The following is a 17,047-nucleotide window of genomic DNA, read 5'->3' as shown; positions in this document are numbered from 1 at the left end:
CTGGAAGGCGCTCGTTGTGTTCCTGTCCTAGATGGAGTCGGAGAAGTGCCACTCAAAATAATGGATTAGCTCCAGCTTCACCAAGACAATGCAACAGCATCTAGTGGGCTACTCATCTTTTCACATGGTCCCTAAGCCCAAGATTGGGCTACACTACAAGGGAAGGAAACTACTAACATGAACTTAGCTACTTATACCGCGAATGGTGCATTTGATCCGCAGACATCTAATACATACAATACTACAGATTTCACACGCACAACAGAAAACACGAAAGATGAATAAAACACATACCACGCTTTCATCACAAGGTCAATATGACCCAGTCTCTCAGCTATCAATCTTCAGAATTTACCTTTTCAACTCTGGAAATGAACGGTCCATGAACTCAAGGTGGAGCACACTCCTATTGATCTATTAATACATGAAAAAAACTTTATTGCAAAAGGAAGGGAGAACAGTGCAAAAACTAACAGTATGCTTTGGGTGACGAGTATCTGCACTTCAACTTCTAATGAACTATGCTAAAATCTAATTTTAAACTTTGGGGTCAGAAGGACCTATTACATGCATCTCTCAGCTCACCAAAATTTCCAGGGAGCATGCTGACGACACCATCCATCGATCTAAACAAGATATATCTTAGAAACCAAAGAAACCAAGTTCACTGGCTCTCTCCTTCTCAAAGGTTTCAAAGTACTGATAAATGATTGTGACTGCCAGAAGAATCCCTGTCCCTGAACCAATTGCACCCATGAAATCTGCCAACACTGTTAATGCACCGATGCAGACACCTCCAAAAGCTGCAGCTGTGGGTATGTAGCGGTTCAACTCTTTATGCAAGTTAGACTCCCGATGACCAGGCATGACCATTTGTTGTTCCTGTGATGGGAAATGCGAAACAAAAACATCACATCAGTACCATTCAACTGACAACTGATATCCAGTGAATCCTACTACACATAGTTCATGATAGTTTCAAAAACTAAACTGATGTCGCATTCATGTGAAAATAAACATGTGCAAATCGTTTTAAGTGGCGCTTTCGCAATGAGCTCAACATATTGACCACAGAAATAGAGGAACAGGGGCTCTCTTGCACATAATAGGGCTCAATTGTAGAGACCCCGCAGCTGAGATGGCAGGTCAAACAGGATCATTAAACAGAATATTTAAGAACTTCAGAATAGCATCTCCTGCCAATTCAAAATTTATGCTAGGATCATAATTGGCAAACTCTCCTAAACAACTACAAATGACAAATCCAGTAAATCCACGCTCTAATCGTGAAAGGACTCGATGTACATCAAAAAGTCCTACAGCACATATTGCAAATATGAACAATTCTCAATTCAGAGATATACAAACATAACCACTTCTCTGCATCCTTGCATTGGTGGGACAATACCCATATAACCTGATCAGGATATACAAAGTTCACTAAAGGATTTTAATAAATGAAAAGTAAACAGATTACTAATCATGACTAGCTCCAAATCATGCAACTACAATTACCAAGTGCAACTTTAAAATTTTGCACACCACATTTGAATGCTAAGTGATCAGGTAATTCCAACATTCAGGAAATAACATTTCATCCATTTTGCCAACTACAGATCTCCCCAAGGACTTTATCTAATCACATTTAAAATCTGTCAACTGAACTGAATCTATCTTTGAGAGAAAAAAAATAACTGAACTGAACCTTTCGCAAGATTGGCACATGTAAGAAAAAAATGGATGAAACAGGTGCAAGTCATACAATTGATGGGCCAAAACCCGACCTGGATTCAACCTACCAACCATTCAATAAATTTCAGAATGCAAAAACATCCAGTCCCTTTAAACAAATTACAACATATTTCAACAGCTGACCAAGTGAGCCAACACTGAAGCCAAGGTGAGACAGTTACAATAGGATGAAAGTTCAATCGCGGTATTATATACTAAAATGAAGTATGTTTGAAATGTGCATTAACTATCCTCAAAGTGGGGAGGCAACATCGAATACATTCAATACCACATGAAAACATATAATATCAGTTGTAATAAGAGCAATAAACAAATAGATAAATGAGCTCATGCAACTACAAAGAACGAGTAGATATAAACAGCCAAAACGTGATGTATCAACAAATCTGATTCATGGTCTATAATTTTAAAGGATATAAACCCTATGCTGAATACCAAGATCCTACTTGAAATACCAGGTGTCTAACAAGAATATCCAAGTCCTTTTCAGTTGCCAATTAGGACCAACTTTTTTTAATAAAATGTTTGTACTCATAGCAGCCATATTTCTCCTCTGCATGCTAAATGTAGATCACTATATGAATATGCTAAAGAGTCTTGGACCTATTACAAAACTTCAGTGGAAACCATTCCATGAATACATTGACAAATAGACATAGCTCACAGAAAATATTTGAAAGGAACAATAACATATTCAATCTCCTTGTAGATATTCCATGTCATGTCAAAAGTAGACGCTAAAAAAGAAAAGGAAGGGTGGAATGAAGGGGCCTATAATACAGTTAAACTGAATCTATAACAAATTGATAATCCTAAATGCGGTGGTTTGAGACTTGAGAGAAAAGCTCTCAATCAAGAAATAAGAAATGCGTTCAAAATAATATCTAGAACATGAGAGTTCTAAACTCACATACCTTCAGTTGCTTGGCCACATCTTTAGCAGATGATCCAGAAACTTCAATCCATGTTTTTGAGAAGAGTGCACATGCTGACAACATGAACACGAGATAGAAAAGTGCATGAAAAGGATTTGCTGCCATATCAGCAAGGCTGCACAAGAACCCAGATGCTTTACTAGCCTCAGAAAAGAAGGGAAGCCAACAAAAGGAGGGATATATTGTCATGAATTCAACTGTTTTCTATTATTTAATTTTAGTTATTTATATAGGAAGAGGTAATCTTACCTTGATGGTGCAGTGATGTAATATGCAAGGCCACCAACAGGGACTGACTGACCATTATATTCAGATTCCTTCCACTTGCCCAAAAGATTGACAAGGAAATTGTTACTGTATCTCCTGTACAACAACTGTAAACAAAATAATAAACAAATTATTAGATTAATAGATCAAACTTCAATTTGCTCATGTAACATATTGATCTTCCTACCTGGGAGATAAAGTAGAGGTTAGACACAAGAGCAGATTGCAAAATGATAGGCATGTTCGAGGTATAGAACAGCTTGATAGGATATGAACCCTGCTGCCCACGAGCATTCTTTGACCTCACCGGCAAAACCACACGGAACCCTTGGAAATATATAACAATTAAGAAGATCAACACTGTTGCAAGTAGATTTGTGACATTTGGAAGATTCTGCCGGTAAAATGCTTCCCGAAGGGCACGGACCTTATCTGTACGAGTAATTAGCAGATGGAATAAAGCAATAACAGCACCTTCAAATTCAGCTCCTCTCCCACTATTGATGGTGGTTGGACTAAATGCTTTCCAGATAATATTTTCACTGAAAAGTACAGAGAATTTTGTTAGATATCCAGATTTTGGTAGAAAATATTATTGTTAATTCCTTAAAAATTACCTATAGACACTTATAAAGAAGAAAAATTCACCCATGGATGCAGAAAAAGGAAAATGGAGCTCACCAAATATTGGTTGCTATGAATAGGGAGATCCCAGAGCCTAGACCATATCCTTTCTGCAGAAGCTCATCCAAACAAATTACAATAATCCCAGCAAAGCAAAGCTGAATGATGATCAGAATGGCATTTCCTACTCCAAGCTGGTTAACACTACCATACATCCCCGATAGAACATACGCCACTGCTTCACCAACGGCTATCAGGATGCCCAACAGTTTCTGAGCGCCATTTCTGGGAAATGGAACAAAATAATCAAGAAAATATTAACAAGCACAAGCTAGATAAGATATATGCAGTTATAAAAAGGGGTGGGATTGTTAAAAAATGAAGGGGAGGGGGCATGGGAAGAAAGATAATTTGACTTTACACATCCTACAGCTTTACCATGTTACACTGAAAATGATTGTAATGAAAATCTGGCAACTACAATTTCTAGGAAAACAGAATCTAAACACCTTAAGCAACTTAATTTGGTTAGGAAGTAGCAACATATTAAAACGATCTCACAATATACTTACAATAAAGCACGGTCTTCACGTACATTGTTGTCAACTTCAATGATCTTTGATCCAGCAAGAAGTTGCATCACTAATCCAGAGGTTACAATCGGAGTGATACCAAGCTCCATGACAGTCCCACGGTTTGAAGCAAGAATAACACGCATCCAATAGAAAGGATCCGCTCCAGTTGTAGAATGAATGCCATACAATGGAAGTTGACTGCATACCAAGAAAATGAAAAGGGAAATCACCGTGTATATGACCTTCTCACGGAAGGGAACCTTTCTGTCAGCACTCTGAACTTCAGGAAGGAATGAGAGAAATGGTCTAACAAGATGAAGAACCCTAAATCCACCTCCCATCTTATTAACCCCTAACTACACAAATTCAACCTGCATCACCCATTCACCGAAACAAATCAATAAAAGCATATAATTACTTTACCGTGCATCGTTGAAATAGCAAGTAGCACATCCTTTGCATCACATAAACAAAAACCTAGATCCTCAATAATTTCCTAATCCAAAATAGAAATTTCTAATTGAAAAAGAAAAAAAAGGAATCTAGAGAGCCAATTTTCCCCATAAACGATCACAAATGGTTGCAACAGCAAGTAACAAACATAAAAAAATAAATAATTTCGACAATTCCAGCTAAAACTAATTTATTCACATATAGAGATTTAGAAATACATCCATCAGGAAACTCCAAAGTTGTTTGGTTGCCAAGAAAATTGAAAGAAAAACAAAAATCATACACAGATCTCTTTAAAAAAAGAAGACGAAACCATTAAAATCATAAGGAATCAAACCAGTAATACAGCAGATGAATAAGAGCGACTGAATTGAACGAAACTAACCGTAGGGAATTGAAAACGCAGAAATGGTAGGAGAAAAAAAAAATTCTTTGGAGAGACCGCCAAACAGGGGATGACCTGCATCCACAGTCATGAACCGTACCCATATGAACAATTTACGATTAGGTCATTTTGGGGGTGGACACGAAGTCAATCCAATAAAAGAAAAACACGTGTTGGATGTAAGTGACGTGGACATCGATGGCCCCATCAAAAACATCCTGCGGCCAGATATTTCTCCGTGAGGGTAATTGGAGCGTTGTTTTGTGCCCATTTTAGGGATTTAATTACATAAATAATTGTTTCAAAAAATATTACATTACTAATTTGTAAAAACTGAAAAGGATTAAACAATAAAACAAATATGAAAAAATGAATTTTAAGAAAAAACAACGAGATAATAACTTAACAGTTAAAATTTAATCTTGATATATAATTATAATTTTAAACAAAAATATTAATTTAAGAAACTTAATTAAAAGTTATGTTTAATATAAATAATATAATTTAAATGTAGATGGAGTCGACCTATTGTCTTAATGTTCTGATTTTAATGGTGGCCAGAAATTGGATTTGAATCTGAACCTGAATCTTGAACTCTGAAAATCTTAAATTCTGAACTCTAAATCTTTCGCTAAATTCTATTTTAATGTTGGAGATTACCATCAATGCAGCGCTAAAATTTATGGAATTTTAGCGTTGCGCTACAGTGTTACGCTAAAGCGTTATTTTCTTTCTTTTTTTTAATTTATAATATAATTTAAAATTTATATATTTTTTATTTTTTTAATTTATAATATAATTTAAAATTTATATAAATTTTCAATTAATTTTTTTTCATTCTCATAATTTATTATATTTTTAATTTATTTTATATTTTTATAATTATTAAAATTTAATTTAAATTAATATATTTACAATTATAAATAATATTTATAATAAATTAATTAATTTATAATATATTATATAGAATAATATAAATTAATTAATTAATATATTTTTATAATTAATATATTTTTATTTATTTATTTATAAAATAATTAAATATTTAAATATTGAATGAAAATATAAAATATATAAATATTTAGAGGAAATATATAAAATTATATGAATTTTTTAAGTGAAATATATAAATATAATTAAAGTAAAATAAATAATATAATATTAAAGAAAGAGAAGAATATAAATAAAATATTTTTTTAGTATTAAAAATAGTGAAAATATTAAAATAATATAAAAAAATAGTGCATAAGATTTTTTGCATAAGGTTAGAGATGACTTAAAAATAGTTGTTTGTCATCAGCTCTTGGATGGATAGTTTTTAGGCTTTTTCTTTATTTAGAATTTTTTTATTAACCCTTAAAACTATAATGTTTTACTTTACCCAAAAAACAAAAGCTATAATGTTTTAAACGGCTTGGGCCATTGTTTTTATTAATAAAAATTTTACCTTTTGATAAATAAAAAATAGATTTTGGACACATTATTTTAAAGCTAACATATTTAAATATATTTCACAGTGGTTAACTCTTTTCAAAATTTTCTCATTTCATCCTGCTGTACTTGCTTAAATATGTGTTTGAAGTTAGAAATAGAAATTCAAAATTAATTTCTTGAAAATTGAAATTCCTTAAATAGAAAGAGGCTAGTAGAAAAATTAATGTTCAACTTGTAAATTACTAGACACAAATTAGAAGTACAATAACACAGCCCAACTTAAATCACAAGGTACGTGTAAGAAATTTTAGCTAGGACATTTTTTCACAACATATACTTGGCTATTCAAATTACAGAAGAACTTCACCAAAAGAAAGATACTCTAGTTGCCAATTTCATGGCCTGGAACAGAATGCAAATGACGGCTCTTCTCAACTACAGGGCTTGTAACTGGTCGCCAAACTTCATAATGGCCATTTCCAGGGCTTGGAACTGATTGCAACACACGATAATCACCAATTCCAGGACTTGTAACTGACTGCAACACTCGATCAGTAGTCTTCGAAAGGTCTACACTTTCACCATGAAAGGTTCTTAAACCCTTCTCCATCACTGCCAGCTTTCTTGCCTCCAATGGCAGAAAATGGAATAACAATGCAGCAACAAAGATTAGAGTAACTCTGCTTGAAGTGGCCATGTGAGAAGGTGGCAAGCTTTTTTTTTTTTTTTTTTTTTTTCTTCCTGTGTAGCTTGCATATGGGTCTGCATATTTATACATGTAGATGGCTGCATTATAAGGAGAAGGAAAATGAGGCGTAAGGGACAAGTTGATTTGGCAAGTATGGATGAGTTTGAAATATATAAGTACAGAAACATTGTAGATGAAAGATATATTGGTAGATTCTTGCAAGCATGCATATTCAGGAAATTGGGTTAGGCACAAATTGAAAGAACCTGCACCAGGATTCTCAAAAAGGATTTGTGCTTTTGCTTGGAGAGTTTAGCTGCATTACTGTTAAAGAAAAAAAATTATTTAGTCCGTTCAGAGATTTAATTTAATGCACGCATCAATATAATATGATTAATTAATTAATAAGTTAATATAAATATAAAAAATTATAATAAATATAAATATTTTCATTTATTATTTTTCATTTATCATCTAAAATTGCTCTTAAATTTAGGCCAATTATTTTTTAAGTGGAACAATTGACTAGGGGCTTAACATAGTTTTTACTTTAGCCGAGCAATAAGAGAAGAGAAGTAAAAATTAAAGTTTTCAATTTATGTTTGAAAAGTATAATATAAAATAATTTTTAATTTTTATGACCCTTTAAATTTAATATATCTAAAATTAATATAATATAAATAATGACTATTTCATTAAATTAGATATTAAAATAAATTAAAATATCTCAACCACTTAATAAAATATTTCCTAATTATTGTATTGATGTTTCTAATAAAAAAATACAGTAAATTAAAAATTAAACATCATAAATAAATATAATAAAATTAACAATATTAAAAATTATGCTATAATTTAATTTAATAAAATTATGGTGCTTTAAATATAATATTAATATCCTGAAGTAAAGCTTTTTAAATAAAAAGGAAATCAAGATTGTATATATAATATATATATATATAAAAGCTTGATAAAAAAAAAAAAAAAAGCAAAGAAAGAAAAAGAGAAGAAAAGAGAGCCCGTTAAGCCCAAGAAAACCCTTGATGAAACCCATTTTAACAAATGGATTTGTGTCCATTTAATCACAGCCTTCATTTTCATGGCCACCTTTAGATACTTGGATTGGACATGGGCGTCTCGCCGGATACTTGTCGGAACGGATTTGGATAGGTTACCGGCTCCGTATGTTGGATAACTGTTATCTAAATGTGAACCCGTTTAGCTAATAGTGCTTTGGTACAGGATATTTAGAGTCTAAACACGCTTAATATCCATATTTATATATTAATAAGTCTCATAATTTTTATTTTTTTTTATAAAATATAATTATTTTATTATTTTTTAATTATATTTATTTTAAATATATTAAATTTTATTAAATATTAAAAAAATTTTAAAAATAAAATAAAATTATAATAATTATTATAATTAAAAAATAATAATTTTAAAATAATAAAAAAATAAAATTATAAGAAAAAAAACATATATAATGATTACTAATATCATAATTACTAATCTCATTTAGGGTAAAATAATATGGATATCTCTCAATTTATACTGTTTGTAATAGTTATTTTATTAATTAATCACTTTTATATAAAAATTATGCATATAATATATTTATTATAATTTAATATTCACTTATTTAGTAACTCCATTCTAATAAACGGTTTGCTAATGGATTAAACTCTTCGATATCCATAATTAAATATTTTTAAATTTAATTTAATTTTAAATAATTATAATTTTTTATTAGATTTTAAAATTGATATTTTTAATAGATAAATTTTTTATAATCCACGTAAAAAATTTATTAAACATAATTATTTTATTATTTAATAAAATTTTATTAATAAAATAAATAGTTTTATTTAAAAAAATATTTGTTTTTTTAAATATATTTTTCATTAAATTGTAAACTATTTTTTATCCATACAAATATATCGTTTAATTATCAAATCTACTAAAATTTAAAACATAAAAAAATTAAAAACTGGCCCTAATTTAGACCTAACTAACCGTCACATTGTTCACAACACAGCCTCTTTCCCACTCTCTACAGCAGACATCCTTCTCCCCCATTTCACAGCCGACAGCCACCATCGTCCCTTCTCCTCCATCCCTTCTTCTCCAACCTTTCTCAGCGGCGCGACCCAGCCACCATTTTAATCGAAGCATCAGCAGGTCGACGGCGTAGGAAATTGCAGCCCCATTCAGCGTCCCACCAGCGGCAGGTCGACGGCGAAGGAAATCGCAGCAGGTATGAGAACGCCATTTTAATCTGGTCTTCCATTTTAACTGATTGCTTTAGATATTGTTGAATGTGGTTGTATATTGACTTCCATGTCTGAATGAATTGAAGTTAGTTGTATTAGCAAGTGGAATCGGGTTGTATAGTATACTGATTTTTGGGTAGGGAAGAATGAAAGAATGAGTTGATTTGGGTATTTTGCAATATACTTGTTTTATAATATACTGATTTTAGTCATCTTTATTTATATTTGTTTTGCAGTTTAGTGACTTGGGTATTTTGAGTTGATGAATTAGTTGGTATTATGTTTGTTTAGTAATCTTATATGTTCATTTTGAGTTGATGGATTTGTTAACGTGCATTGTTGTTCTTCATATTCTTAAACTTTTTTGCTATTGAATTAAATAGAAAAATGGGGTTCAGTCGGGTTGGAGTAGCATGCAGATTTTATTATATGGGCTTGGGACTTCAGGCAAAACCGGCAATTTAAGTTCCGGAAACTTGAGGCATTTCTTAAGATTTTAACTTGTTTTCAATTCATTCTAAACAAGGAAGAAACATACGTGGTCAACTTCTGATTTTGGACTGTCCTCTAGCTTCTGTTAAGCAGTGTGGGAAGATTGTAAAGAGAATGTTGTGTTGGTTGAAATTAATGTAAGATTGTAAAAACAATTTTGGGCTGAACAATTTAAAAAAGGTGTTGTTTTTGTATGTGTTATTATGATAAATTCTCGTGCATTCCACTTTCTCTGTTGGCTGTATCTTCAATTTTGGTCTAATTTGATGATTAAAGTTAATGAAGTTGGTGCCTTTTGGCAATATATTTTCTCTTGGTTGTATTTGTATCTCCAATTTCGTTTTGATTTGATGATTGAAGGTAATGAAATGAGCTGCATGTATGGGTATTACTTTTAGTATAAGCAAATTTGAATTAAATTTGGGGGATAGGGAACGGTACTGGTGTTAGTGCAGTACTTTGTTTGAGAGATCAGAAGTGATAGCCATGGAAGAAGAAAAGAAATTATAAACATCCGTTCAAAATCAGAAAAAAATCCTGATGATTGTTGACTTCTTTATGCAAGTTCCTGTTTCTGACCCTAACCTTGTGTGCTTGGGAGGCAATTCCCAACTTAGAATGTAAAATAAAATGAAAAGTTTCCTTGAGAAAGATGAATAGCTGTTTCTGAGGGTATGCTTCCCTGTTTATCAAGGTTTTTGCTTGTTAACACTGCTATGAATTTGCACTGTTTGTTATATTCAGGAGAGATAAAGGTGATCAATTTGCTGTAACCATAATGGAAGCCAAGTTTTTTCGCTTTCTTAAGATAGTGGGTGTTGGATACAAAGCCAGAGCTGAAGCAGAAGGACGCCTCTTGTTTCTCAAATTAGGATACAGTCACGAGGTTGAACTCACAGTTCCTCCTGCTGTTCGTGTCTTCTGCTTCAAGAACAATGTAGTTTGTTGCACTGGAATTGACAAGCAAAGGGTGCACCAGTTTGCTGCTTCTGTTCGTAGTTGCAAGCCTCCTGAAGTTTACAAGGGCAAGGGCATAATGTACATTGATGAAGTGATCAAGAAGAAACAGGGAAAGAAATCAAAATAATGGGTGCAATCCTGCATGATACTGAGAGGATATTAATTTGCCTAATCCCATGGGCAGACCTACAATTTTTTTTCCTTTGTCCAAGCAGTTAGAATTCCTAAACTCTGAACTTTGTAATTTGGTGATTTAGAAGGCATTTAGATTAGCAACTTAAAACAAGGGTTGCAATAACGTTCCTGTTATATATACTCTTTGTTTATGTCATGGCCTGGTTACCATTGTGCTGGATGAATAATATTTCCTGATATAAAAATCATTTAGGTGTGATCTTTGTTTCACATGCCGATGAATGTTAGTGAATAAGAACCGTATGTTATTTATTTTGAATTGAGGAATGTCCGTCAATTCACTCCGGCATAAACTGCTTTCTGATCCTTATGATGAAGGTTGTTCTCAAATGTTGGTGCCGCAAGAACGAGTCCATTTCAGATGAGTTAGAAAGAGGAGTTTACATTATTTCTCGAGCTATGCTAGAGCAGAGCAGCTGAGCTGGTCTGTAATTTGATATTTGTATATTTGTGAAATTTTACTTGTACCCATTAGGACTTGTGATTGGAGTTTGCCCTAGCTAGATTATCCAACTTGCAAAAATCCTTTTTCTCTGGATCATGCTGTTCTCATCTTCTCACTATTGGAGGCTAGTAATTTATGCTCCATTTCAGTGGCTGAAAGAGAGCATCACAAACTTGGATCAATAACATTCTCAGCGTTACTGGGGAGTTAGTATGGCTTGATTGCTTTCCCTAATTGGATCAAGATTCTTATCTCTCACGGGCATTCGAATAGTTAGAACATCCATACGAAGGTGCAAGGATTACATTATGTATCATATGCAAGTTTTTTTTTTTTTTTTTTTTTTTTTTGTTCCTTTTGGAAAAGTGATTTGTCATTCTTATACCAATTGGGCATATAATAAGCATTATTCTTAGAGCTTGATGGCGGCCCATCAGATCGGCGCTCACACTCGGATTTAGACAGATATATTAGCCTTCCTTTATAAAAGTTTTTGAAAGCGCCTTACGTGGGATGACAGGATTTAAACCTTAATATATAAGGTAATTTTATGGGTGCCATTGCTCTAATCTTAATTTTTCCTTGTTTTTCCTAGAGTGCTTTATCTACACGGCTAAAGGTATTTCATTCAATATTGAGTTCAATGCTTGTCCTTATCACTCTTAAGTGGGCTATAAATACTACTTCACATGGTAAAAGAAAAACTTCCTTTTTCAGGCTAATGTTATAAACTTTTGAAAAATGTTTTAATTGGTGTAATTTTATCGATTAATTTTATTTATTGTGTTATAAATTTTCATATTAGGAAGAAAATTATTTTTTTTAGTATAAATAAATCTATTATTATGAAAATTTATATTTTAATTTATTATACGTTTGTAAAAGCCATCCAACATTAAAAAAAAATTTATAATTGACGTTCTGATATTCAAATAATAGAGTTAAAATTTATAATTGACGTTCTGATATCTAAATAATAGAGTTTACAATATAGAGTAAGTTTGGTCAGGAAAGATCACTGTCTCTCCCCTTTATTCCTTTATTCTTTTTTCCTTTGTTCTCTGGTAATGTATAATCGCTATCCTGTTACAGTGTCACATGATTCTGTCATTTAGACTCATACGTATGGATATATTAGCGTACTCCTCTCTGTCAGACATTTATTTAATTCCCGATGCGCATGCTGGTAGAATTGCGAAGTGACTGACCTTTCTTTTCTACATTTCATCACATCGCCGGACTAAATTTCTCCAGGTGGACCCGCGCGTGGATCGATTTGGTCTGTCTTAGTCATGGGCTAGAGTACGCGATATTGAGTCAGTCTATTTTAGGGTTCTAATGGATTTTGAACCTTTGCTCTTTATTTAGGTCTGACTTTATCCAAATGCAAGAAGAACAACGGTTATCGGTAGTATATAAACATAAATATTTTTTAATATATATATATATATCAGTTAAACCTTGATAATGGTATTACCAAAACCTTGATATGATCCATTGAATCTGGAACTCTTAATGCTTTTCTATCCTGAGTCCAATAATTGGAGTACTTGTAGAAATCTTGATAATTAATTTGAAGAAGTGAATAAGTAAGGAAATTTCCTTATATGTTTCGTGTTCCGATCATGTTAACAATATATTCCAAGTAGGAAGCTTTCTCTTTTCAGTCATTTTCTTTCACTTTCAAATGCTTCTGTTTGACATTCCTTTCTATGAATTTCAAACTCACACGAGAAAGAAAGAGTTGGATAAAAAGCTCTGGAAAGTGCCACGCATTTGCATTTGATTTTTTAATTTTCAATTTCTTTTTTTTTTTTTTTCCAAATGAAGCACTACATGGAAGGTTTTAAGAACTAGGTATATACCCATTAATTTTCCTGAGAAATATTAAAGACAATGACTTATTTAGGGGATTGTCTAATATTTTTCACTCTACTAATTGAAAAATATTTATTATATTTTCTTCCTAGTTATTTATCATACTTTTCTTCAGATGGAGATTGTTCAAGTTACTGTGCATAATAATTTTCATAACGGATATACGAGTTTGAAATCATGAATTGCGAAAAACTGCTCCTCAGCCATTGTGACACCTCAAGGCAGCTAGTGCCGACCTGCTTCAGAGTTCGTGAGACTTGGCTCTCCAAAAGGATTGGTGGGCTTTGCTTGGGAATTCTTAGTGGCATTACTGTTGAAGAATACTGTTTTCCTAGAAAGATGAGAATATAAATGTATACATGCATGCATATAGTAACAGTGGAATTAGCTCATGGTTAAGTGGTAGACAATATGATAGGTTATAGCAATTGACTTGCATCACCAGTAGTAGTTCAAGCAGCAACTATTTGAAATAACCTAATTATAGTTGCGGCTTTTTCTTCATTCATTGGCTGATTTTGATGAAAACCTTGCTTCTAAGGCATTATCACTACAAAATCTTAATCTTCTATGTACTTCTCTTTCTCTTTATCATTCTCTCATTCTTTTTCTTTCTTTTAACCGGTTCACCGTCAAATAATTCAAACATTTCGATTAATTCATATTTATATTTTAATTTTTTAATTTTAAATAATTAAATTAAAATTTTAAAATTTATCACAATTTTATTATAAATTTAAATTAATTTTAATAAAAAATTTAAAATTATTATCTACTTGATATCTTTATTATGTTTTAATTTATTAACTAAAATAATCAAACATTCCTATCAGTAACGGCTACTACAAAAGCCGATATTGACAAACAGAGCCATCATCACACATTCCCATCAATAATTTGTGGCAGCGATAAATTTGAACCCCCAACTCAATGTTTGAAATGTCATGTATATATAAACTGTGCATTAATCCGTTCCCATGGGAGAAAAGAAAAAAGGGGACAAGAAAAAGAATACAACGTGTGCCTCATTCAAATTTTTGCCCTGAAACTCTATTATTAGAAAGTGAATAAAGTTATCCTTTTTTTCACAGAAAACAAATTTTCTCTCTAATACCAATCTGTAACGACCCGAAAATCGGACCGCTACCGGCGCTAGGATCCAGGTCGACTTAAGGTCGCCGGGACCCGTAGCAAGCCTGCTATACTCTCTGTGTACCTGTAAAATCCCATACATGATCATACATTTTCTGTAAAAATATAAAACTGATGTCCTCAACCAAGACTCAACCTGTGCATACACTATCTCTGTACTATAAAACCCCTTACTAAAGACATTGTGGATCCATACTATTAAAAATCTTGTGTAGAATTTGCATTTTTATAAATTTATCTGCTTAATTTTTTTTTTAAATATCCTCATGTGTGTATAACTTTTGATTTAGCCTAAGTTTTATGATGGACAAATTGTTTTGGCAAAAGCCTTGTGGGTTTAGATATGTTTTTGTTTTAAGTCATTATACTAATAATAAGAAATGCACTTTTCTAAATTAAGAAATCAAGGAAACAAGTTGTAATGATGAAATTGAGATCAGCCATACAGTATTATTCATATGAAGTAACTAAATTTTTTAGTTACTTATGATTCCATAGTAGCACAGAGTATATATAATATGTATAGGAATAAGAAGAACACGTGCATGCTAATGCATTTAAAAACTAAACGTTCTCTTCTTGTGAAGAAAGTTTAGCATGCCCAGCTCCAGGGCTTGGAACCGACTCCTCCAAAAATCTCTCACTCCTAGCAAGATGCATGCCGGAGATCTTCTTCTTGCTGTAGTTCACTTCATTGCCACTGCCGCTAGGAGAGGAAGGTGGCGTAGGACCCTTGATAAGTTGGTTCAAAATCAAGCTCTCTTTCTCCATCCATGAGAGCTTTCTGGCCTCCAAACACACGAGAAGGAGGAGGAGAACAAATGCCACTGCGCTTAGTCGACGAGCCATTCAGAATGTTGAGAGATATATTGAGAGAAAATATGGAATCCTCTGAAGATAGAATTAATCCTAAGACAGATGTGTTGTTGTGTGTTTTGATATGCATTATATAGACGAGAGGAGATTGGAAAGAGATCAGAGGGAGTGAAGAAGTTGTGCGAGAAAATGAGCTACTTTTTTCATGTGCTTCAGAATTTGGGTTAGGTATACATGAACTAAGATGCCAGCCAATTGTCTGAGTCCTACTTCCTGAAGCTGTGGGAGAGCTCCATGAATCTGGGACATATTCATGTCAAAGGACTGGCGAGTGGCGGCTCTACACTTCTTATTTTCCCTCCCAAGCTGTAGGTGACAAATGGATCGGATCGAGAAGCAATTATAGAGTAATTTCAACATAGATAAATATAGAAATATAATCCAGTAATAAATGAATGAACCTTAAAAATAATGATAATTAATTTTTAAAAAAAAATAATTATTTTTATATAATTATTTATTTAATTTATTATATTATGTCGACAATTTTATATAGTATAACCGATTCATTATATAATTTTTTTTAATTGAGTCGGTTCAAATTATTTTGAATTACATCTACATAATTTTTTTATTATAAACAATTTCAAAAGAAATTTGAATTAATTGAAACTTTCAGTTTTAAAAATGACTCTAATATTAATAAATTAAAGTTTATTAAATGTTTAGTATAAAGTTGATTTGCATATCCTAATTTTGAGTCGATATATTAATTTTTAATAGCTATATTATTTTTATTAATTTAAATTTTAAAGTAAAAATACTAATGGATGATCTCGATTTAATTAACAAATTAGTTGTAAAATATTTAAAAATAAATTAATAACCATCGGATTTTTTATATTTGGGGCAAGGCCAAGTCTTGAAAAAAAACACCGGTCCAAAACTCATTAGACCTCAATAAAGCGAACTGGCCTCACACTGCGTATCTCAGTCCGGTAACATAAAACGGGCCGGGCAGATCACGCGAATGGATCCGTATAAGAAAGATCTAGTCTGGTGATGTGATAAGAGATAAAAGAGTGGGCTAGTCACCTCGCAACCCTGCTGTATGCACGCCAAAAGGAATTAAATGGACATCTGATATGAAGAGTGGCTTTGAAATCTCCATACGAATGGATCTAAGTAAATGAGACAATTAATATTATAGTAGAGAAGTTAAACTGTCACTAGTGAATAAAAGGAAAATACATAAAGGGAGAAACGTTTTCTTCTCCAACCAAATTTACACGATCACTATAAATTTTATTTTTGGGATCTCAAAATATCAATCCCTATTTTCGGGATCTCAAAACATCAACCATAAATTTGTGCGGCATTTTCATTGAAATGGAATTCATAGATGACCCAACAAGTAATGTAGAGTGGGAATTACTGTTTATAAAGGTAGTAGAATGTGATGTGTGAAATGGAGTAGCTGTTTAACATCACCTCATGACATCAGAGCCACAACCGTTGCTACTCAATTTTATCTTTTTATTTTTTTAATCATTATAACAAATCTGTAATTCTTATTCAATTAAAATCATTTTACTAGAAAGATTCACAAAGAAACTAGATAACAATATTATGGTCCGATCTAATTAAAATTTCAATATTATTCAATAAGTAAAATGTAGTGGAAGAATCATTGATACATGCAATTGGAAGAATCATTTTG

The 17,047-nt window shown here is 32.2% G+C and overlaps 2 protein-coding genes across 2 annotated transcripts; one reads left to right on the top strand and one right to left on the bottom strand.

Annotated features, from left to right (window-relative positions):
* Nucleotides 1-278: 278 nt before the first annotated feature.
* LOC110601754 (protein transport protein Sec61 subunit alpha) lies at nucleotides 279-5,133 on the bottom strand. Its single transcript, XM_021739031.2, has 7 exons — nucleotides 4,992-5,133; nucleotides 4,151-4,524; nucleotides 3,636-3,863; nucleotides 3,142-3,496; nucleotides 2,937-3,061; nucleotides 2,667-2,802; nucleotides 279-882 (listed from the first exon to the last, which is right to left on the bottom strand). The coding sequence occupies exons 2-7, from the start codon at nucleotides 4,492-4,494 to the stop codon at nucleotides 643-645; spliced, it is 1,428 nt and encodes a 475-aa protein (XP_021594723.1). The 5' UTR covers nucleotides 4,495-4,524; nucleotides 4,992-5,133; the 3' UTR covers nucleotides 279-642.
* Nucleotides 5,134-9,114: 3,981 nt separating this feature from the next.
* Nucleotides 9,115-11,246, top strand: LOC110600918 (60S ribosomal protein L6, mitochondrial). The gene is made up of 2 exons (XM_021737846.1): nucleotides 9,115-9,373; nucleotides 10,626-11,246. The coding sequence occupies exon 2, from the start codon at nucleotides 10,660-10,662 to the stop codon at nucleotides 10,966-10,968; it is 309 nt and encodes a 102-aa protein (XP_021593538.1). The 5' UTR covers nucleotides 9,115-9,373; nucleotides 10,626-10,659; the 3' UTR covers nucleotides 10,969-11,246.
* The last annotated feature ends 5,801 nt before the right edge of the window (nucleotides 11,247-17,047 follow it).

The sequence above is a fragment of the Manihot esculenta genome, chromosome 15 (assembly GCF_001659605.2).
Source record: "Manihot esculenta cultivar AM560-2 chromosome 15, M.esculenta_v8, whole genome shotgun sequence".
Taxonomy (NCBI): domain Eukaryota; kingdom Viridiplantae; phylum Streptophyta; class Magnoliopsida; order Malpighiales; family Euphorbiaceae; genus Manihot; species Manihot esculenta.
The sequence above is the reverse complement of the archived record's forward strand: the minus strand, read 5'-3'. Positions and strand labels throughout refer to the sequence as shown.

Bases quoted from the DNA above. Each gene is read 5' to 3' on its own strand.
- LOC110601754 (XM_021739031.2), bottom strand. From the start codon at position 4,494: ATGGGAGGTGGATTTAGGGTTCTTCATCTTGTTAGACCATTTCTCTCA. The intron at 3,864-4,150 runs GTAAGTATATTG...TCCATTTCCCAG, and splicing joins CGTGAAGACCGTGCTTTATT to AAATGGCGCTCAGAAACTGT. The intron at 3,497-3,635 runs GTGAGCTCCATT...TGTACTTTTCAG, and splicing joins TTCATAGCAACCAATATTTG to TGAAAATATTATCTGGAAAG.
- LOC110600918 (XM_021737846.1), top strand. From the start codon at position 10,660: ATGGAAGCCAAGTTTTTTCGCTTTCTTAAGATAGTGGGTGTTGGATAC.